General features: G+C 44.6%; 1 protein-coding gene across 7 annotated transcripts in view; it reads left to right on the top strand.

The window, feature by feature from the left end:
• The first annotated feature begins 9,271 nt into the window (after positions 1-9,271).
• Positions 9,272-23,039, top strand: part of DYRK3 (dual specificity tyrosine phosphorylation regulated kinase 3) — a 43,290-nt gene continuing 29,522 nt past the window's right edge. Inside the window, exon 1 of one of the 7 annotated variants that reach the window (XM_056558000.1) lies at positions 9,272-10,074. In XM_056558000.1, the coding sequence (XP_056413975.1) occupies positions 10,032-10,074 (43 nt within the window). In that variant the 5' untranslated portion in view covers positions 9,272-10,031. The other 6 variants (XM_056558003.1, XM_056558006.1, XM_056558001.1 and 3 more) reach the window with 6 other exon arrangements.

Here is a 23,039-nt window from a genome sequence, read left to right as displayed (position 1 = left end):
GAATCCTGTTCCAGAAGAATGTTATGTGTGACATAAGTAACTACGAAGTAAAATATCTCTTTCCTGTCAAAATTCTTACAGATGGGGTGAAGGAATACGGGAGCTAATAATGGGGATAATATAATGATGGGGTGTGACACTATCTCTCCATATAGGACATTTTACTGGGACTCCCAGGAAATGTACAGAAGCTCTGTGTTTGCCTTCTTATATGCCAGTAGTTTCAAGCATGAAGGATTAAACAACCACCAAAGGCCCCATTCACATGGACATGTTTGTTGAATCCACCACCTAATGTTTGGTGCCTGCCCCTGATAGAAGATGTGTGTAGAAAGGAGGACTGGGCATGTTGAGGTTTAAGAGGATCATTCCCTCTTTCCATTCAGAACACACAATTCACTCGTTCAGGTGTATGGGGGCATTTGTGCATTCATCTGACATCTATCTCTAGGTTGGCCGTATACAACCGTCAGCTGACTGCTTTTTGAGCTCTCGAAATGATTAATCTAAAAAGTGTAGGCAAGTATAGATTTTCTTTAATGCCTCAGGAATATGTTATCTTTTCAAGTGCAAAATCATAGGATGTTGCAGAATCTTGTAATACCTTTTTTATTGGATTAACTGTATTTTGTAAAGACAAGTTTTGGGGATTCCTCCTTTTATCAAGTCAAAAGCATTGCTAAGCACACAAGAATAAAACACACAGGTTACATCTCACAAAATATGCAGGGCTTAAAACAATAGATGTGGGCCGTATAATGTATAGCTACAATGCGGCTACTTCAAACTACTATAATTTTTTTTTTTTTTTTATGGATACTGTAATACGCCATTTACAGGGCCTGTGGTCACATGACCTATCTGTGCAGATCTTTACAACACAGGTAGAGAGCTATTCCTGTTCAATCATTCATGAGTAGAGTAGTTATAGGGCACATGTGGGGTACATTATAGGGTACATGTGGTATGTGATTCAGTAGTACAGCCTTAGTGAAGGAGAGACAGCCTGCTACAAGAGCTGCTTTGTACAGAGGGATAGAAGCAGCAAGAGTGTTGTCATTCTGGAAGATTGCATCACCATGTGGAAACAAAGTCTGGACAATGGGATAGAGTTGGTCATGCTGCAGGCGGTGAGTCACGCTGAGAGAAGCGTGACTCACCGACCCACAGGAAGCGGAAGAAGACAGGGACCGGAGAATGGGACACCGATATTGACGCACCAAGGGATCGTAGGAAGGTGACTTAAAGTTTGTTTTCTTTCATTTTACAGCCTGGGCACAGAGGATTAATAATAAAAAGCGGCATAGTACTCCTTTAATATAATAACACTTTTATTTTAGAAAGGGGTCAATGTTTGACAATGATATTTTGGCATGAGCAATTTTCAATTCAGTGACCCGAACATGGTGAGATAGTGGCTACCTTTAGGTTCTTTTCTGATCATTAATGCATTTTGGCTGAAAAGCGTGGCGTGCTGCATATTCAGTCAGAGCCAAAACTCGTATGTGCTTGAGAAATTACCTGAAGGTAGTCACTATCTGACCACGTTCGGGTCATTGGATTTAATGGGGTCCATACCGCTCCCAATACGTCAGCAGCAAATTTTGAGTTTGCTGGCATATCCATGCCTTGGGTGCACAAATTGAGATGGGAATTAGGTCTCACACAAAAGTATATGGGGAGATTTATCAAAACCTGTGTAGAAGAAAGTTGGTGCAGTTGCCCATGGCAACCAATTACATTGCTTCTTTCTGAAAAATGAAAGAAGCAACTGCACCACCCTTCTTCTACACAGGTTTTGATAAATCTCCCTTTATATCTTTGGAAAACAGGCCATTATACAGGGTGGGCCATTTATATGGATACACCTTAATAAAATGGGAATGGTTGGTGATATTAACTTCCCGTTTGTGGCACATTAGTATATGTGAGGGGGAAAACTTTTCAAGATGGGTAATGACCATTTCGGCCATTTTTAATCCAACTTTTGTTTTTTCAATAGGAAGAGGGTCATGTGACACATCAAACTTATTAGGAATTTCACAAGAAAAACAATGATGTGCTTGGTTTTAACGTAACTTTATTCTTTCATGAGTTATTTACAAGTTTCTGACCACTTATAAAATGTGTTCAATGTGCTGCCCATTGTGTTGGATTGTCAATGCAACCCTCTTCTCCCACTCTTCACACACTGATAGCAACACCGCAGGAGAAATGCTAGCACAGGCTTCCAGTATCTGTAGTTTCAGGTGCTGCACATCTCATATCTTCACAGCATAGACAATTGCCTTCAGATGACCCCAAAGATAAAAGTCTAAGGGGGTCAGATCGGGAGACGTTGGGGGCCATTCAACTGGCCCACGACGACCAATCCACTTTCCAGGAAACTGTTCATCTAGAAATGTTCGGACCTGACACCCATAATGTGGTGGTGCACCATCTTGCTGGAAACACTCAGGGAACATGCCAGCTTCAGTGCATAAAGAGGGAAACACATCATCATGTAGTAATTTCGCATATCCAGCTGCCTTGAGGTTTCCATTGATGAAGAATGGCCCCACAATCTTTGTTCCCCATATACCACACCATACCATCAATTTTTGTGCTTCAACAGTCTTGGAGGGATCTATCCAATGTGGGTTAGTGTCAGACCAATAGCGGTGGTTTTGTTTGTTAACTTCACCATTCACATAAAAGTTTGCCTCATCACTGAACAAAATCTTCTGCGTAAACTGAGGGTCCTGTTCCAATGACAAACATTTGCCCATTCTGCAGCACCTGAAACTACAGATACTGGAATCCTGTGCTAGCATTTCTCCTGGGGTGTTGCTATCAGTGTGTGAAGAGTTGGAGAAGAGGGTTGCATTGACAATCCAACACAATGGGCAGCACATTGAACACATTTTATAAGTGGTCAGAAACTTGTAAATATCTCATGAAAGAATAAAGTTATGTTAAAACCAAGCACTTCATTGTTTTTCTTGTGAAATTCCCAATAAGTTTGATGTGTCACATGACAATCTTCCTATTGGAAAAACAAAAGTTGGATCCAAAATGACCGACTTCAAAATGGCTGCCATGGTCACCACCCATCTTGAAAAGTTTCCCCCCTCACATATACTAATGTGCCACAAACAGGAAGTTAATATCACCAACCATTCCCATTTTATTAAGGTGTATCCATATAAATGGCCCACCCTGTAGTCACCATTAAGCCCTTTCAAGTTAATGGGCCGTTCAGCTCTTTAAAGTTAATGGGCCAGTCAAGCTCCACCTCAGCTGTCTGAAATTAGGACTTAATAGCACTAGTTATACCAATACACTGGGTTATAATGTCCAACAAGGGGTCACTTACTTAAATATGTCCAGTAGGTCCTGAGATGTCCCCCAGAAGATCCTCTGCTGAATTCAGTAAATTGTGCGTAGGGGGTGGGGCCCTGCGGGCTCAATTGACATATTCATTGTATGTGACTCCACATCCTAGTGAAGTGGAGTCTCAGACAATGAATATGTAAATTGAGCTGGTGAAACTCCGCCCTCTGCGGGCGATTCACTGAATTCAGCAGAGGATCTTCTGGGGGACATATCTCAGGACCTACTGGACATATTTAAGTAAGTGTTTACCCACACTATAACCCAGTGTATTGGGTTTAGTGTGGGTGAACAGGCTGTCAGTTTTACTTTAATAAATCTATTTGAATCAAATCAGAACTCTGCTACCATTTTGAGCAAGTCTAGATATGCAGTGCCAGAGTGAGTGTTTTTTCCTTCCACATTTATTCTTCGATTGTATATGGAGAGTTTTCCACCCCCACCCTACAGAGAAGCAGCAACCCAGGATCATCATCTGGTACCCTGTTTAGGGTTATATGCATGCATTATTCACACTCCAGGTGAGCAGCCATCTTCACCCTTGTTTTCTTTTTAATAGGCTGTCTCAGGGCATGCTAGGAGTTTTAGTTAGTAACTGCAACTGCCAGCATAGGCCCCTTTCACTGTCATTGCTCCCCATCAAGAATGGCCGTTAAAGTCTTGCACCATTGTTTTTTGATGGGAATAGCGGGAGAAAAAGACAGATCTATTCTCCCCGGCTCCCCCGATGGAGGTCACACTGCCGTGTCCTAACGGCAGTGAGAAAGAAGCCTTACTCTGACACAGCCGATAGCTCTGCAGCTGACACAAACCAGAACTACAACTCACAGCATGTAACACTATATAGCAGTATAGTATAAATTATAGTGCAACATGCTGGAAGTTGTAGTTTTGGTTTGGGTCAGCTACAGAGCCATAGGCTGTGTCAAGGCATGCTGGGAATTTAAATGGGCACTGTCAGATACAAAAACTTTTCATATGTTGTACATCTTTGCAAAACATTAACCTAATATACTTCATAAGGAGCGCTATCAGACAGGAGAGAGCATAAAAGAGAGCTATCAGACAGGAGAGAGCACAGAGGAGTGTTATCAGACAGGAGAGAGCACAAAAGAGTGCTATCAGACAGGAGAGAGCATAGAGGAGTAACATCAGACAGGAGAGAGCACAGGGGAGCGCTATCAGACAGGAGAGAGCACAGAGGAGTGTTAACAGACAGGAGAGAGCACAGAGGAGCACTATCAGGCAGGAGAGAGCACAGAGGAGCGCTATCAGGCAGGAGAGAGCACAGAAGAGCGCTATCAGACAGGAGAGAGCATAGAGGAGTAACATCAGACAGGAGAGGACACAGAGGAGTCCTATCAGTCAGGAGACACCACAGAGGAGAGCCATTAGACAGGAGAGAGCACAGAGGAGCGCTATCAGACAGGAGTGAGCACAGAGGAGTGCTATCAGACAGGAGAGAACACAGAGGAGTGCTATCAGACAGGAGAGCACAGAGGAGCTCTATCAGACAGGAGAGAGCACAGAGGAGTGCTATCAGACAGACAGGAGAGAGCACAGAGGAGTCCTATCAGACAGGAGAGAGCACAGAGGAGTAACATCAGACAGGAGAGGACACAGAGGAGTCCTATCAGTCAGGAGACACCACAGAGGAGAGCCATTAGACAGGAGAGAGCACAGAGGAGTGTTATCAGACAGGAGAGAGCACAAAAGAGTGCTATCAGACATGAGAGAGAATAGAGGAGTAACATCAGACAGGAGAGAGCACAGAGGAGCGCTATCAGACAGGAGAGAGCACAGAGGAGCACTATCAGGCAGGAGAGAGCACAGAGGAGCGCTATCAGACAGGAGAGAGCACAGAGGTGTGCCATCAGACAGGAGAGAGCACAGACGGGTCCTATCAGACAGGAGTGAGCACAGAGGAGTCCTATCAGACAAGAGAGAGCACAGAGGAGTCCTATCAGACAGGAGAGAGCACAGAGGAGTGCTGACAGACAGGAGAGAGTACAGAGGAGTTCTATCAGACAGGAGAGGGCGCAGAGGAATGATTGTATACGACATGATTTCTATGAATAGGAAATAAACATTTCTTATAAAGTATATTAGAAAGGTAATGTTTTGCCTAGATGTACAACATATAAAAAGTTTTTGAATCTGACATTGCTTATTTAAGTCCCAGCATGTCCTGACACAGCCTATGGCTCTGCAGCTGACACAAAACTACTACTACTACTCCCAGCATCCCCTGAAACAGCCCAATACTCTGCAGCTGACCTGACTTTGTAGTTTTGGGTCAGCTACAGAGCATTTTTAACCCCTTGTGGACCGAGCCCATTTTGACCCTAAGGACCAGAGCATTTTTTGCAATTCTGACATCTGTCACTTTAAGCATTAATAAGTCTGGGATGCTTGTACTTATAAATTTGATTCTGAGATAGTTTTTTCATGACATATTCTACTTTATGTTAGTGGTAAATTTTCGTCGATACTTGCATCATTTCTTGGTGAAAAATTCCAAAATTTCATGAAAAATTTGAAAATTTAGCATTTTTATAACTTTGAAGCTCTCTGCTTGTAAGGAAAATAGACATTCCAAATAAATTATATCTTGATTCACATAAACAATATGTCTACTTTATCTTGACATCATTAAGTTGACATGTTTTTACTTTTGGAAGACATCACAGGGCTTAAAATTTTAGCAGCAATTTTCCAAGTATATTTCAAAATCTGAATTTTTCAGGGACCAGTTACATTTTGAAGTGAATTCAAGGGTCTTTATGTTAGAAATACCCCATAATGGACCCCATTATGAAAACTGCCCTCCTCAAAGTATTAAAAATGACATTCAGAAGGTTTGTTAACCCTTTAGGTGTTTCACAGGAATAGCAGCAAAGTGGAGACGAAAATTCAAAATCTTCATTTTTTACATTAACATGTTCTTGTAGACAGGGCTGTGGGGTCGGACGAAATTTTGGGTACCTGGAGTCGGAGTCGGCAAACAATGCACCGACTCAGACTACTACTAAATTTAGATTGGAATAAAAAAAAAAAAAAGCAAGTTTAAATGCCCCAATTCACAAAAAGTTATAATTAATGACTTCTCTACTGTAAGAATAAAGACCAATGAATGCAGTGCCTCACCTAACTGCAAAACGAACAAGTTAAGTGACCGTGAAGAAGCATGCTTTTCATGTGCTTTACTATATGGCACACAACGCACAATTAGGAGCGATAATACTTATACTTTCCATAGTGTTGTGTTCTGCTGTTACAGGGAACCCATGGGTAACCTAGCCTCTCACTGATAAGGGATTAAGTAAATATGTTTTTTGCAGGACTAGAGACACTTGTATAAGTGAAGGGAATGGAGGGTCAATAGTTCAAGACTGAAGTTGTAAACCATTGGAAAAACTGCTGCCATTCAGCTAAGGCTATAAAAACTTGTAAACTCGATTGTTAGCTTAAAGGGGTACTCCGCCCCTAGACATCTTATCCCCTATCCAAAGGATAGGGGATAAGATGTCAGATCGCTGGGGTTCCGCTGCTGGGGACCCCCAGGATCGCCGCTGCGGCACCGCGCTATCATTACTGCACAGAGCGAGTACGCTCTGTGCGTAATGACGGGCGATACAGGGGCCAGAGCATCGTTACATCAGGGCTCCACCCCTCATGATGTCACAGCCTGCCCCCTCAATACAAGTCTATCGGAGTCACGCCCCCTGCCATAGACCATTAAGGGGCGGGCCGTGATGTCACGAGGGGCGGAGCCATGACATCACGCTGCTCCGTCCCCTTTATCGCCCGTCATTACGCACAGAGGAAACCCAATCTGTGTAGTTATGAAACTGCTGCCATTCAGCTAAGGCTTTAAAAACTTGTAAACACGATTGTTAGCTTAAAGGGGTACTCCGCCCCCAGACATCATATCCCCTGGGGACCCCCAGGATCGCCATTGCGGCACCGCGCTATCATTACTGCACAGAGCGAGTTCGCTCTGTGCGTAATGACAGGCGATACAGGGGCTGGAGCATCGTTACATCATGGCTCCGCCCCTCAATACAAGTCTATCGGAGTCACGCCCCCTGCCATAGACTTGCATTAAGGGGCGGGCCATGATGTCACGAGGGGCGGAGCCAAGACGTCACGCTGCTCCGTCATTACGCACAGAACAAACCCAATCTGTGGAGTAATGAAAGCACGGTGCCGCAGCGGCGATCTGATCCTTTGAATAGGGTATAAGATGTCAAGGGGCGGAGTACCCCTTTAAACATGACTATGGGATTCTATAAGGGAAATCATGTTTTAGGGTGCGTTCCCACAGGGCGTATACACAGCTTATTTGACGCTGCGCAAATTTTACGGTAGCAGCGGGAAATACGCTGTGTATCCCTTGCTCACTATACACACAGGGCTTTCCGGCGGCAGCCCTATGTGTGTAGTGAGTTTTGGAGGCAGGGCCGCGCGTCACAGACACGCCGGCACACGGCCCCGCCTCCAAAACTCACTACACACATAGGGCTGCTGCCGGAAAGCCCTGTGTGTATAGTGAGCAAGGGATACACAGCGTATTTCCCGCTGCTGCCGTAAAATTTGCGCAGCGTCAAATACGCTGCATATACACCCTGTGGGAACGCACCCTTATAATAAATGCCCCTTCCTGGATCCTCCCACTGCCCTATCTTCAGCAGATGATCAGCACACAAACTGTTCAATACAGTAGACTGTTGGCTTCCCAGGCTGTAGTCCTGTGGTAATGACATGTTGGTTACCTTTCTTTCCTTCAAGGAATGTATAAAATACATTCACATATTAATACAGAGGAGTCGGAAGTACAAAGAACTCCGGAGTCTGAGTCGGAACATTTATCTACCGACTCCACAGCCCTGCTTGTAGACCCATATTTTTTTATTTTTACAAGGAGTAAAAGTCCCCCCAAAATATGTAACCCAATTTCTCCTGAGTAAGAAAATACCTCATATGTGAATGTAAAGTGGCTGTGGGTGCACTAGAGGGCTCAGAAGAGAAGGAGCGACAATGGGATTTTGGAGAATGAATTTTGCTGAAATGTTTTTTGGGGAATAGAACTACAACTCCAAGCGTCCCTAGACAGTATGGGCATGCCGAGAGTTGTAGTTTTGCAATATCTGGAAGGACAGTGGTCTCCAAATTGTAGCCCCCCAGATGTTGCAGAACTACAACTCCCAGCATGCCCAGACAGCCAAAGGCTTTCTGGGCATGCTGGGAGTTGTAGTTTTGAAACTCCCAGATACAGCAGTGAAAATTACTTTAGGGCGATCGTCACAGCTGCATCTGAAACCCACACCGCCACTTGCCTGCCGCCTGTCAGCCGACGGTGTACCGTGATCGGAGGTAACTGCTGCCGGTCTCCGCCATCTTTCACCCCGACATCCAGGGACGGGCAGAGCGGGCGACATGAACTTTCACCCCTGCGATTCGGCGGTCAGTTCTGATAAGCCAATCGCAGGGGACAGGAGGAGGTGGCACCCATGACCTTCAGGATGATCGGGGCTGTCTCTGACATCCCTATTTTCCAGGCTATTGGGTCATCTGAGACCCAATCAGCCCGGAATCGCCAATCTGAACTGATTGCCGATTTGCAGCGATCGTCGACATGGGGGGGGGGGGGGGGGGGGACCAGGGACTGAGCCCCAGATATGACTGTGCCTAATGTGATGTTGTCATGGCGGTAACTATTAGAGGCCATTCACCTTTCATATTCAGAATTATGCATTTAGGGGGAGATTTATCAAAACCTGTGCAGATGAAAAGTTGCCCAGTTGTCCATGGCAACCAATCAGCTCATTTTTTAAAAGCCCTCTGAAAAATGAAAGAAGCGATCTGATTGGTTGCTATGGGCAGCTAACCAACTTTTCCTTTGCGCAGGTTTTCATTAAAACAATTATGGGGTTGCTATGGACAACTCCACCCCTCTCCCTGTGCACCGGTTTTGATAACTCTCCCCACAACACTTCCGTACAGGGGGTTATACTGCCGGTAGCTGCATGGACCCTCTTCTACACTATGAAAACAGATCCCACAAGTTCCCGGGCTTGGAGCCGCCGATAGCGGGCAGGACAGCGGGTAACCAGGCGTCCCCTCCCCATAATGTCCCTCAGTCCTGCTCCGTCTAGACGCGTCAGTCTGCCTAGCAACCAAACCGCGCTGTTCAGCAAGACGACCATGGGGCGGGAAGTCACGTGACTGTTCCGGCCACTTCACTTTGGTACTTCCATGGGGGTTCTAGCCACCCCCCTGTCCGTGTTTTGCAGCAGTAGCGCAGCTTCCTCTAGCCCGGAGCCCCCACATCCGCCGCCTCCTCCCCCAGCGCTCGTCACCCCTTCCTGTCACTTCCCCTCCACTACTTCTGTTGGAGAAACGCTATACCCGCTAGCCCCGCCCCGTTCATCGCGGGCACCAATGGCTGACAACTCTCAATAAGTTTTACCCCGTGGGGTCCGCCCACCGTCCTGGCCCCGCCCACCACGGCCTCAGTCTAGGGTTGAGAGTCGCTCGCCAGTGTTCTTGTGTACGGATGCAGCGCTGGCGGAGCGGGGCCGTTCTGCATATGAGCCCGAGCCGCGCCCGGGGATGGACTGCACCGAGCCCTCAGCTCCCCCCTCCAGTTGGCAGCCATGATGATCCTGACGAGGAAGCCCGAGGGCCCCATCACAGCAGGTACAATGTCACGGGGCTCATTGTATAGATGCTGCACGTCATCTGCTGAACAATCTGATCGATCACATCTGTCATCGATCTGCTCGCAACTCTGCCTGCCAAATGGGTCTGTTCATTGTGCTTCTCCACAATTGTCCACCCACTATATGGAACATATCTAACACATTGTTCTGGTCATCCCACAGATAATTAACATCTTGTAGCTATAGAAACGGCGATCAGCGTTGTCCATAGAATATCTATACAATTATTATCTGTGTCTTCTGGATCTTCTACAGAGATCGGCAATGTCTATTGCTTGTGTTGTAGAACAATTCTTTGCATCTATGGCTGTATCATTTCCTGGCATGTGTCAGGCTGCCCAAAGACAAGACATGGATTACAGAAAGCCATCATTGCACATCATATGTGTTTATTGTCTAGATTGTTATATTTATTGTCTATAGGTTGTGTTATAGACAGTGATCATTGTCCATAGGGTGTGTAATATACAGTGATTATTGTCCATAGGTTGTGTTATAGACAGTGATTATTGTCCATAGGTTGTGTTATAGACAGTGATTATTGTTTATAGGACATATTATATACAGTGATAATCAATGTCCATAGGATGTATCATATATATATATATATATATATATATATATATATATATATATAATTGTCCATAGGGTGTGTAATATACAGTGATTATTGTCCATAGGTTGTGTTATAGACAGTGATTATTGTCCATAGGTTGTGTTATAGACAGTGATTATTGTTTATAGGACATATTATATACAGTGATAATCAATGTCCATAGGATGTATCATATATATATATATATATATATATATATAATTGTCCATAGGGTGTGTAATATACAGTGATTATTGTCCATAGGTTGTGTTATAGACAGTGATCATTGTCCATAGGGTGTGTTATAGACAGTGATTATTGTCCATAGGTTGTGTTATAGACAGTGATTATTGTCCATAGGTTGTGTTATAGACAGTGGTTATTGTCCATAGGTTGTGTTATAGACAGTGATTATTGTCCATAGGTTGTGTTATAGACAGTGGTTATTGTCCATAGGTTGTGTTATAGACAGTGATCATTGTCCATAGGGTGTGTAATATACAGTGATTATTGTTCATAGGTTGTGTTATAGACAGTGATTATTGTCCATAGGTTGTGTTATAGACAGTGATCATTGTCCATAGGTTGTGTTATAGACAGTGATTATTGTTTATAGGACATATTATATACAGTGATAATCAATGTCCATAGGATGTATCATATATATATATATATATATATATATATATATATATAATTGTCCATAGGGTGTTTTATAGACAGTGATTATTGTTTATAGTCCGTAGGATGTATCATATATAATATATACATATATGTGAATGTTATTGTCATAGGAGATATTATATAGTGATCAGCATTGTACTAGGATGTATTATATATAGTGATCATTGTCCATAGGACATAAAGTGACCAATCCATCATTCTTGTTCATAGGTGATATCATATATACAATCATCTTCATTGTCCATAGGTTGTATTATATATAGTGATTATCATTGTCTATAGGTTGTATCATAGTGATCTTCATTGTCCATAGGGCATATCATATACAGTGATCTTCATTGTCCATAGGTTGTATTATATATAGTGATAATTGTCTATAGGATGTATCATATACAGTGATCTTCATTGTCCATAGGTTGTATTATATATAGTGATCTTCATTGTCCATAGGTTGTATCATATACAGTGATAATTAGTCTATTGGTCGTATCATATACAGTGATTATCATTGTCTATAGGTTGTATCATATACAGTGATAATTAGTCTATTGGTCGTATCATATACAGTGATTATCATTGTCCATAGGTTCTATCATATACGGTGATAATTAGTCTATTGGTTGTATCATATACAGTGATCTCAAGTGTCCATCGGACACATCTTATACAGTGACTATTAGTGTCCATAGGACGTTTCCTCTATAGTGATCTTTAGTGTCCATAGGACGTATCCTATATAGTGATCTTTAGTGTCCATAGGACGTATCTTATACAGTGACTATTAGTGTCCATAGGACGTTTCCTCTATAGTGATCTTTAGTGTCCATAGGACGTATCCTATATAGTGATCTTTAGTGTCCATAGGAGTTATCCTATATAGTGATCTTTAGTGTCCATAGGACGTATCCTATATAGTGATCTTTAGTGTCCATAGGACGTATCCTATATAGTGATCTTTAGTGTCCATAGGACGTATCCTATATAGTGATCTTTAGTGTCCCTAGGACGTATCCTATATAGTGATCTTTAGTGTCCATAGGACATATCACATAATAAATAATTTCACCTATTACTATATTATTCCTTGACATTATGTTCGGCTGCCCAGTGACAGGCGTGTGTTACCAGTGCGCCCACCATTGCAGACACGTGCTGAGTATTTCCGCTTCTCTCTGTTGATGGGGTATAGCATGTTTCCCATCTGTCATCCTATGGGCTGGCTGTAGTGTTATCTATTGGTGACAGAGTATATTTAGGCTTCCTGCACCCAGTGATAGCACATGGGCTTGTCCCATCTCTGTCGTGTCCCAATAACTGTGTGAATAGAGTGGCTTGATGCATAGAATACAGTAATACTGTTAATCCTTTGTTTTATAGGGGATTAGGATAATCCTATTACGTCCATAACAGCCAATGTTTAGCATTAGCCTCTTCATCTGGAATAGTGTATAATATTCCCTGCGTTCCTGTTAAGCCTGTGGAAGGAATGAATAAGATATATCCTATGTATTGCTATATATATATATGTATGTATGTGTGTATGTATGATGTATATGGCTATAAACATAGGTCTCCATCAAACCGTGTAAGATGGGGGATAACCTTTTGCATTGCAGCGAGTCATTAACGCCATTCTGGGTTACTATATATTGTACCATTTAGTGCTGTGGCAGTCAGAGGGGCTCAGCTATTGGTTTGCCACTTTTATACAGGTGGCAGTGCCCAGGGGCAAAGAAAGGACTCTGCAATCTGAACTTTTCAGTCCCATTAAATGTTTTATTGACCCAGATGCCACCTTTAGAATTGTCTTCAAGGGTCCTTATATTACTAAAAATATCACAAAAAATCCAAAGTACTGTGCCTTCTGCATGGCAGCCTGTCCCTAAAAAAAAAATAAAAAAATAAAAAAAGGTCCCCTGTAGACTCAGTGATCATTGATTTGCCAGGTTTGGCAGTAGTCATAAAATGTTTGAGACGTGCCAGGCGGATTACTCTTGGTTGTGATATTGACTCTTTGCCGCCTCGTCGACCCACTTGGCATTCCAATGTACCCTGAACTGCCAGTGAATTTTGCCCACTTGTTGCCTTTTATCCCGTAGTAGTGCCAGGTCACTAGAGACTTATACTAATCCCATTTTATCCTCTTCCCTTAGATGTTCTGTTTCTGTCACTTAGTCGCTCAAGTCATGTTTCCAAGTATCATTCAATGCGCGACTGGTTTTGTCTGTGAGTGCGCCAGGTGGCTTCCATAGAGTACGTGTCCCTTTATATAGTCTGTAAAAGTGTTCGAGGTGTTCATTGTCTTCCTGCTGAGAGGATGCAGTGACGATGGTGACAATAGACCGCCACTCTATATAGGCACTTCAACAAATACAGCATTGTGTGTTTCCCATCAGCCTGCATGAGAATACAATGGCCCTGATTTACTAAGCATGTCGGGTTATTTTCAGTGTGTTTTTTTTTTTTTTCACACGTATTTATCAACGTTTCATACATGTCTGGAAAATTCTTGAAAACCAAATTAAAAAAATTCCCAAAAAAAGCTACTGAGGGGGCAAAGTAACAGGATTTACAAAACACACACACACACACAAATTTTTAACAGATTCCTCACACCTCAAGGCAGTCGGGTTTTCAACTTCAGTAAGGCTGGGTTCACATCACGTTTTCCCCATACGGGAGCGTATACGACAGGGGGGAGCTAAAACCTCGCGCTCCCGTACGTTCGGTCGGCTCATTTTTGCGCCGTATGAGCTTTTAGAAAGTAGAAGAATGTCCAGCACAAAAGCACGATGCAAGAAGATGATTTATTGTGAATTCACACAGCAAACAGCAACATGGATCATGGAGTAGAGTGACGCGTTTCAGCAACCTTAGTCGCCTAGTATGAGCTTTTACAACCGGACCTCAAACCGTGGTTGACAACAGTTTTAGGTCCGGGGAAAAAGTGCATACGGCGCAAAAAAGGAGCCGACCGAACGTTTCACTCCAGCCGGCTCATTGAAATTAATGACATATGGGAGCGCGAGGTTTTAGCTCCCCCCCCCGCCGTATGGGAGAAAACGTAGTGGGAACCCAGCCTTATTCACTATTTTTCTGGTGGGTTTTTAAATAAAACTGTCGGGTTTTCAAGAAAATGTCAGGAACACGCCCCTAATTATGCAAACCACGCCCCTTTAAAAAAAAATACTCAGAGTAATTGGAAAATCGTCAGGGTTTTACCAGTAAAATGTGTCGCACATAGTGTAGCAGAGGACGTGCGACTCAGTTGGGTCGCACAACCCGATAAAGAGTCGGGATCGTGTGAGTAAATCAGGGCTAATGTGTTAGAGTAGTGGTTCCCAACCAGTGTGCCTCCAGCTGTTGCAAAACTACAACACCCATCATGCCCAGACAGCCAACGGCTGTCTGGGCATGCTGGGAGTTGTAATTTTGCAACAGCTGGAGGCGCACTGGTTGGGAACCACCATGATAGATAGGAATTTCACCACTTCTCCATTTCACTGTGTTGACGTCTTCCGGTTGAAGTGACAGGCTCTAGTTTCATGACATCAGAAGTAAAGTAGATAAGGACCCCTAAGTTACGTCCATCATGCAATCAGTTCTTCTGTTCAGCCATTTCTTAGTTATATCTGGTTCTGGAAAAGCTGGGTAATAACCAGTATGGTCGCTGTTGCTGGTTGCAGAAACTGTCCCGAACGCTTGAAAATATGTGGTTACATTCCCCATAGCTGTGTCACTGTATAGGTAGGTAGATGTGATGTTTAGGACCTGGAGATTTATGTTTCGGTTTCTATGACTGTGCTGACAGGAATGTAGTGGAACCTTCATCGCTAAATTCCATTATGACCTGGTGACTTTAACTCCAGATCTGTCGCAAAGTTCTGTTCCAATCTATAGAGTTCAGCGAGGTCACATGAGCACAGTCTTCGCTATAAGAATGTAGTCAGTAAAGCCTCTTCATTTCCTGACATGTTGTTGTCTCGGTCACAAAGGATCTGTGCACTCTGGAGGCAGTTTAGGGAAGCAAAACCATATGATTATATAAAGAGAGCTGTCCGAATCCCACGTAGCCAGCGTACCTAGGAATGTGCTGGAGCCACCTACATTTTTGGGCAGTTTTCTATTGATGACTAGCGGCTGGGCCACTCAGATGGCCCAGTAACATACATAACCAGGTAACTTACATACAGTAGTGAATGTACAGCTTGTATATCAATGTTTAATGTTGTGTACTAGAGTTGGGCAGTATGACCAAATATGTGTATCATGGTATTTTTGTAATTTATGGCGGTTCCACGGTATATAACGGTATTTCTCCCCCCCCCCCAAATCATGTGACCTGCGAGCGATGTTCCGCTTCTCACCCCCCTAATTATCAGCCCAGTGCTGCGTTGTCCCCATCTGCGTACTACTCACATACCACCCGCAAGTGCTGCCCTCCTCGTCCTCATGCTTGTTGTGGGCCGCCGGCGCTGACACTCTATACTGTACTCTGTATCCCTATGCCCGGACTGCAAAAGATAAACAAAGTAAACTTTAACACACCTTCCTATGTCGGCCTCATGCTCTTCCTGGGGATGGGAACGTCGGAGAGCCGTTGGCCTATCACCGGCCGCAGCGATGTTCCGCCTCGGCCGGTGATAGGCTGAGCCCACGGTCATGTAAGAAGCCGTCTGGCTGACGGCTCTCGGACGTTTCTTTCCCCAGGAAGTAGGTCCGGACCGACGGGGGAACGTAGGAAGGTGCGTTAAAGTTTATTTTGCAGCCCGGGCATAGGGATACAGTGTACAGTATAGATTGTCAGCGCCGGTGGCCCGCAACAAACAGGAGGACGAGGAGGGCAGCTCTTGCGGTAATATGTGAGTAGTACCCTAATGGGGACAGCGCAGCACTGGGCTGATAATTAATTGGGGGGGGGAGGGGACACAGAACAGCGCTCGCGGGTCACATATGATTAGTTCCCCGATGTGGGGACAGCGCAGCGCTGGGTTGATAACTCATTCATTCTTGAGGGGGAGGGGCCCAAACGGTATTGCGGTATGGGAAAAATTAATATTGTGCAGCACAAAAATTTCGGTATGAAACGGTATACCGCCCAGCATTATTGTGTCCCTCAAAATAACCCAACACACACCCATTAATGTCTAAACTTTGGCAACAAAAGGCAGTGGAAATCTCCAGATTGGGCCCAAATTGTCAATATTTTACAGCACTGCCGTAAAGAAGTTGTGGAGACATGCTTGGCCAGTCAATCAGCTTTACCCTCAACTTCTTTATCAAGGCAGTGGTCGTCAGTATGTTACAGCACATGTTGTGCTCAAAAACATAAAGGATACTAAGATATCACATCCTAGATCTGAATGAATGAACCAATTGTAATAAATACTTTAGTCTTTACATAGTTGCATGGAAACCAAATTTATCAACCCATCGTGGTCTGGATATGGAGTCACGCTCAAGATCAAAGTGGAAAACCACACTACAGGCTGATCCAACTTTGATGTAATGTCCTTAAAACAAGTCAAAATGAGGCTCAGTAGTGTATGTGGCCTCCATGTTCCCGTATGACCTTCCTACAATGCCTGGGAATGCTCCTGATGTGGTGGCGGATGGTCTCCTGAGAGATGTCCTCCCAGACCTAGACTAAAGCATCCGTCAACTCCTGGACAGTCTGTAATGCAACATGGCGTTGGTGGATGGAGCAAGACATGATGTCCCACATTCAGGTCTGGGTAATGGGCAGGCCAGTCCATAGCATCAATACCTTCCTCTTGCAGGAACTGCTGAAACACTCCAGCCACATGAGGTCTAGCATTGTCTTGCATTAGGAGAAACCCAGGGCCAACTGCACCAGCATATGGTCTCACAAGGGGTCTGAGGATCTCATCTCGGTACCAAATGGCAGTCGGACTACCTCTGGCAAGCACATGGAGGGCTGTGTAGCCCCCGAAGAAATGCCACCCCACACCATTACTGACCCTCTGCCAAACTGGTCATGCTGGAGGATGTTGCAGGCAGCAGAACATTCTCCACGGCGTCTCCAGACTCTGTCATGCCTGTCACATGTGCTCAGTGGGAACCTGCTTTCATCTGGGAAGAGCACAGGGTGCCAGTGGCGAATTTGCCAATCTTGGCGTTCTCTGGCTAATGCCAAACGTCCTGCATGGTGTTGGGCTGTAAGCACAACCCCCACCTGTGGACATTGGGCCCTCATACCACCCTCATGGAGTCTGTTTCTGATCATTTGAGTGGACACATGCACATTTGTGGCCTGCTGGAGGTCATTTTGCTGGGCTCTGGCAGTGCTCCTCCTTGCACAAAGGCGGAGGTAATGGTCCTGCTGCTGGGTTGTTGCCCTCCTATGGCCTCCTCCATGTTTCCTGATGTACTGGCCTGTTTCCTGGTAGCGCCTCCATGCTCTGGACACTACACTGACAGACACAGCAAACCTTCTTGCCACAGCTCACGTTGATGTACCATCCTGGATGAGCTGCACTACCTGAGCCACATGTGTGGGTTGTAAACTCCGTCTCATGCTACCACTAGAGTGCAATCACCGACAGCATTTAAAAGTAACCAAAACATCAGCCAGGAAGCATAGGAACTGACAAGTGGACTGTGGTCACCACCTGCAGAACCACTCCTTTATTGGGGGGTGTCTTGCTAATTGCCTATAATTTCCACCTGTTGTCTGTTCCATTTGCACAACAGCATGTGAAATTGATTGTCAATTAGTGTTGAGTGGACAGTGTGATTTCACAGAAGTGTGATTGACCTGGAGTTACTTTGTGTTGTTTGTGTTCCCTTTATTTTTTTGAGCTGTGTAGTTCCCTGAATGAGCTGAAACTTCCTAGTCCCAAGCCCAGACCATGACACTCACACCACTTTGCTTGACTGTAGGCAAGACACACTTGTCAGAAAGGCTGACCAATGTATGTGTATATATATGTGTGTGTGTGTGTGTGTGTATATATATATATATATATATATATATATATATATATATATATATATATATATTATTACTGGTATATATTTTTTTTCTTTGTAGTTGTTTGACAAGTTTCAGTACCCATTGGCTCCAGAAAGTTTTTGACTTAATGGAAGACTCCATCTGACCCTCTTGATTTATATACGTTTACATGTAATCTGGTATAGACAAACCCAGTACAGTACCTCCAGTATAAGTCCAAACATACAGAACATCCCATGGTATTAGGGGGTTTAGCCTGAACAGCTATATCCAATCCTATAAGTTACATAGAATTAAAGATACAGCCATGCAGTCTTCAAAATGACCCCTTAGCTCTAGAAGAACTCTGTGATTTTCTGTGTCCATCATAGGATAACTCCTGTCTAAGATACTTCTTTTATGACTTGAAACCAGCTAGAAGCAACAACCGCTCGACTGCAGGTCGTAGGCAGGTCATTTGACTGCCAGTTTCTGAAGCACATAGCAAGTAAAACGAATCTGTATTTAGTTCCAGTGCTCGGCACTGCTTTTCTCATTGTATGTAGAAAGCTCTATCAGCACAACAGCCCGACGTGGGCCTCATGAGTGAGTTTTCCTATACCAGGCAGCCGCACACAAGCCTAAGACCACCTTGTCCAATACCAGGCATAGGATGGGGCCATTGGATTTGGCTTAGGTGTTCTTAACATAGTTTGGTAGTCTGAAGGCCAAATCTTAGCCTGGCAGATGCAGTGATACTCATTCCTGCCAAAGTACACATGATTTGGGCACTCCCCAATAGTTTTTCTTTTTGCATTGATAAAAAAAATTGCAAATCTATCTCCCTGCACACAATGGGCAGGTACGCCAAGTGCCGCCGCAGAGAGCTCTCACCTGTATTTACTGTATTTACATACCAGTCCATGGTTTATGAAAGAAACTGTTGGTGAGTGCTACTCTTTATTTTTCTATTTTTTTAGCTTTTGACTATTGGACTTTTCTTCTGGGAATTAGGAAGTAGTGCCAGCTGATTTATTTTCATGAAGTAACAGTTCTTGTTTTTTTGTTTTTATTGTATTATAAGGAAGAACTTGAATACAATTTACTTTACTTTTACTGTAATGGGGTTATCCACCCTTTGAAAAAATCTGTACATCTGTACTTATGCTCATGGGAAGCCTAGTGGTTTCATGGATGTGACTACTGACATTCTTGTTCCAAATTTTACCTAAGGCTGCTAGAAGGGAACAGGGTGCACCAACTTGATGTTAATGGGGTCATCCCAAGATTTAAACTGGTCTACTATCCGGGCGTGCTGGGAGTTGAAGTTTTGCAACATCTGGAGGGCCACAGCTTTAGACCCCTGCTCTCGGTCTTCTGAAGATAGCAGAGTAAATCTATGCTACTCCATTCACTCAGGTGACAAGCAACTGCCATTCTTGTGACTGTTGGGAGTCCCAGCAGTTAACCCCCCCCCTCCCCCCCAACCCCCTACGAGCAGATGGTTATCACCTATACTGTAAATGTTAACTTGGAATATCACTTTTTAATGGCTTATAGGCTTGGAGTTGCTTGTCTCGCAAACAAATGTATTTTAGCAGGCCGTAGACATGAGATTTCTGCTTAGTATGTCGGCGGTCCGCATGGTTGTCCTAGAAGTCCCCCATGTGTGGATGGTAAATGACTTGGTATTCATTAAAGATTCCTTCACATCTGTGGCCCTAAGTTTAAAGAGTATATAGTTGTACTTTACAGTAGACGACTGGCAAGACGCCTTCAGAAATATTCATAAAGCCTTCCAATGTTCCTCGTATAAGGAATCTGCATATAAAACACTATTAAGGTGGTACAATACACCAGAGAAAATTGCTAAAGCATACCCAGGTGCATCCATGTATTGTTGGCGAGGTTGTGGTTGTAGAGGGTCCTTAAATCATATCCTGTGGACAGGTCCAACTATACTTACTTTTTGGTCAGGTTGTTTCAAATAATTATCCAACATATTCCCATTCCCTTTGATCAGGCAACCTCACTCAGTTCTACTATTTCTTCACCTTGACTATATACCCCCCCCCCCCCCCCCCCCCATAGAGACCTCTTCTGTCTCATTTGTATTATTGCAAAAACGCTGCTTATGTGTTGCTGGAAAACATCTGTCCCCACCGAGGATGTTCTAGTACACAAAATAAATACTACCTACTCCTATGAAAAAATAATAGCATTGGGTTCAGGGAACATGAGTAAATTCTCCCGAAGATGGGATCTATGGGTGGCTTCCTCACTCTGTAGAGATATTTGATCATCCGCTCCATCCCCGACCTCCCTCCCTCCCTCCTGGAGAAACATTCCGGATAAGGCACATTGACCGGGTTGACTTAACTTTTCCATATCCCCACTTTTATTGAACTAGCGTAGACGACACACACACATCTCCTTAATTGTAAATGATAGCTTAAGACTATCTTCCAGACTTCACTCACTCACATTTCGTGATTACTGCAATTATGTGTCGGCAAAATTGTTATCTTGCATTTCAATTACAGCAGCGAATAGGCCTCAGACCCAAAACCTAGAGGATAGGGGATAAATGTCTGATCGCATGGGGTCTGACCTCTGGGTGCACCAACACCACTACCCTCCTCAGCCCCCGCAATCTCCCTTATGGGGCCCCAATTTGGCCCCATGCGAGGTGCTGGTCAACTGGTACAAACGCACCCCCTCCATTCATCTCTATGGGAGAGGTGGAGACACAAGAACGCTGTGTCTCCACCTCTTCCGTAGAGATGAGTAGAGGGGTGCCTTTGTACCTGCTGGGTGTGAAACGTGCTCTCAGCGCTGAGCCAGGGCCCCGTACAGGAGATGGCGGGGAGATCCCAGCGGTCAGACCCCTAACCCGCCGATAGGGGATACATTTTGTAACAGTGGACCTCTTCTTTAACCCTTAACAACCACGGACGTACACTGCTCAAAAAGGGAACACTAAGATAACACATCCTAGATCTAAATGAACTAATCGTATGAAATACTTTCGTCTTTACATAGTTGAATGTGCTGACAACAAAATCACACAAAGATTATCAATGGAAATCAAATGTATCTCCCCGTGGAGGTCTGGATATGGAGTCACACTAAAAATTAAGTGGGAAACCACACTACAGGCTGATCCAACTTTGATGTAATGTCCTTTAAAACAAGATAAAATGAGGCTCAGTAGTGAGTGAGTGTGTGTGTGTGTGTGTGTGTGTGTGTGACCTCCACGTGCCCCAATGACCTCCCTACAACGCCTGGGCATGCTCCTTATGAGGTGGCGGTCTCCTGAGGGATGTCCTCCCAGACCTGGACTAAAGCATCCACCAACTCCTGGACAGTCTGTGGTGGATGGAGCGAGACATGATGTCCCAGATGTGCTCAATCGAATTCAGGTCTGGGGAACGGGCGGCCAGTCCATATCATCAATGCCTTACTCTTGCAGGAATTGCTGACACACTCCAGCCACATGAAGTCTAGCATTGTCTTGCATTAGGAGGAACCCAGGGCCAACCGCACCAGCATATGGTCTCACAAGGGGTCTGAGGATCTCATCTCGGTACCTAATGGCAATCAGGCTATCTCTGGCAAGCACATGGAGGACTGTGCGGCCCCCCAAAGAAATGCCACCCCACACCATTACTGACCCACTACCAAACCGGTCATGCTGGAGGATGTTGCAGGAGAATGCAACAGAATGTTCTCCACAGCATCTCCAGACTCTGTCACGTGTGTCACATGTGTTCAGTGTGAACCTGCTTTTGTCTGTGAAGAGGGCACCAGTGGCGAATTTGCCAGTCTTGGTGTTCTCTGGCAAATGGCAAACGTCCTGCACGATGTTGGGCTGTAAGCATAACCCCCAACCTGTGTATGTTGGTCCCTCATGGAGACTGTTTCTGACTGTTTGAGTGGACACATGCACATTTGTGGCCTGCTGGAGGTCATTTTGCAGGCTCTGGCAGTGCTCCTCCTTCTCCTCCTTGCACAAAGGCGGAGGTAGCGGTCCTGCTGCTGGGTTGTTTCCCTCCTACTGCCTCCTCCACGTCTCCTGATGTACTGGCCTGTCTCCTGGTAGAGCCTCCATGCTCTGGACACTATGCTGACAGACACCGCAAACCTTCTTGCCACAGCTCACATTGTAGTGCCATCCTAGATGAGTTGCACTACCTGAGCCACTTGTGTGGCTTGTAGACTCGCCAGCATTCAAAAGTGTCCAAAACATCAGCCAGGAAGCATAGGAACTGACAAGTGGACTGTGGTCACAACCTGCAGAACCGCTCCTTTATTGGGGTGTCTTGCTAATTGCCTATAATTTCCACCTGTTGTCTGTTCCATTTGCACAACATCATGTGAAATTGATTGTCAATCAGTGTTGCTTCCTGAGTGGACAGTGTGATTTCACAGAAGTGGGATTGACTTGGAGTTACATTGTGTTGTTTAAGTGTTTCCTTTATTTTTTTGAGCAGTGTATATTTACGTCCGTGGCCGGCTCCCGATCTGTGAAGCACGCTCAGAAGCTGAGCGTGCTTTGTATCTGCGGGGTCCCGGTTAATACCGGACATCACCGATCGGGCTGATGTCCTGTATTAACCCTTTAAACGCCACGATCAAAGTTGATTGCGGCGTTTAAAACAGGAGAATATTCTGCTGGTTAGCTCAGCGGAGCTGTTCAGGACCGCCG

This window comes from Hyla sarda, chromosome 2 (assembly GCF_029499605.1).
Source record: "Hyla sarda isolate aHylSar1 chromosome 2, aHylSar1.hap1, whole genome shotgun sequence".
NCBI classification, from domain to species: domain Eukaryota; kingdom Metazoa; phylum Chordata; class Amphibia; order Anura; family Hylidae; genus Hyla; species Hyla sarda.
The sequence above is the reverse complement of the archived record's forward strand: the minus strand, read 5'-3'. Positions and strand labels throughout refer to the sequence as shown.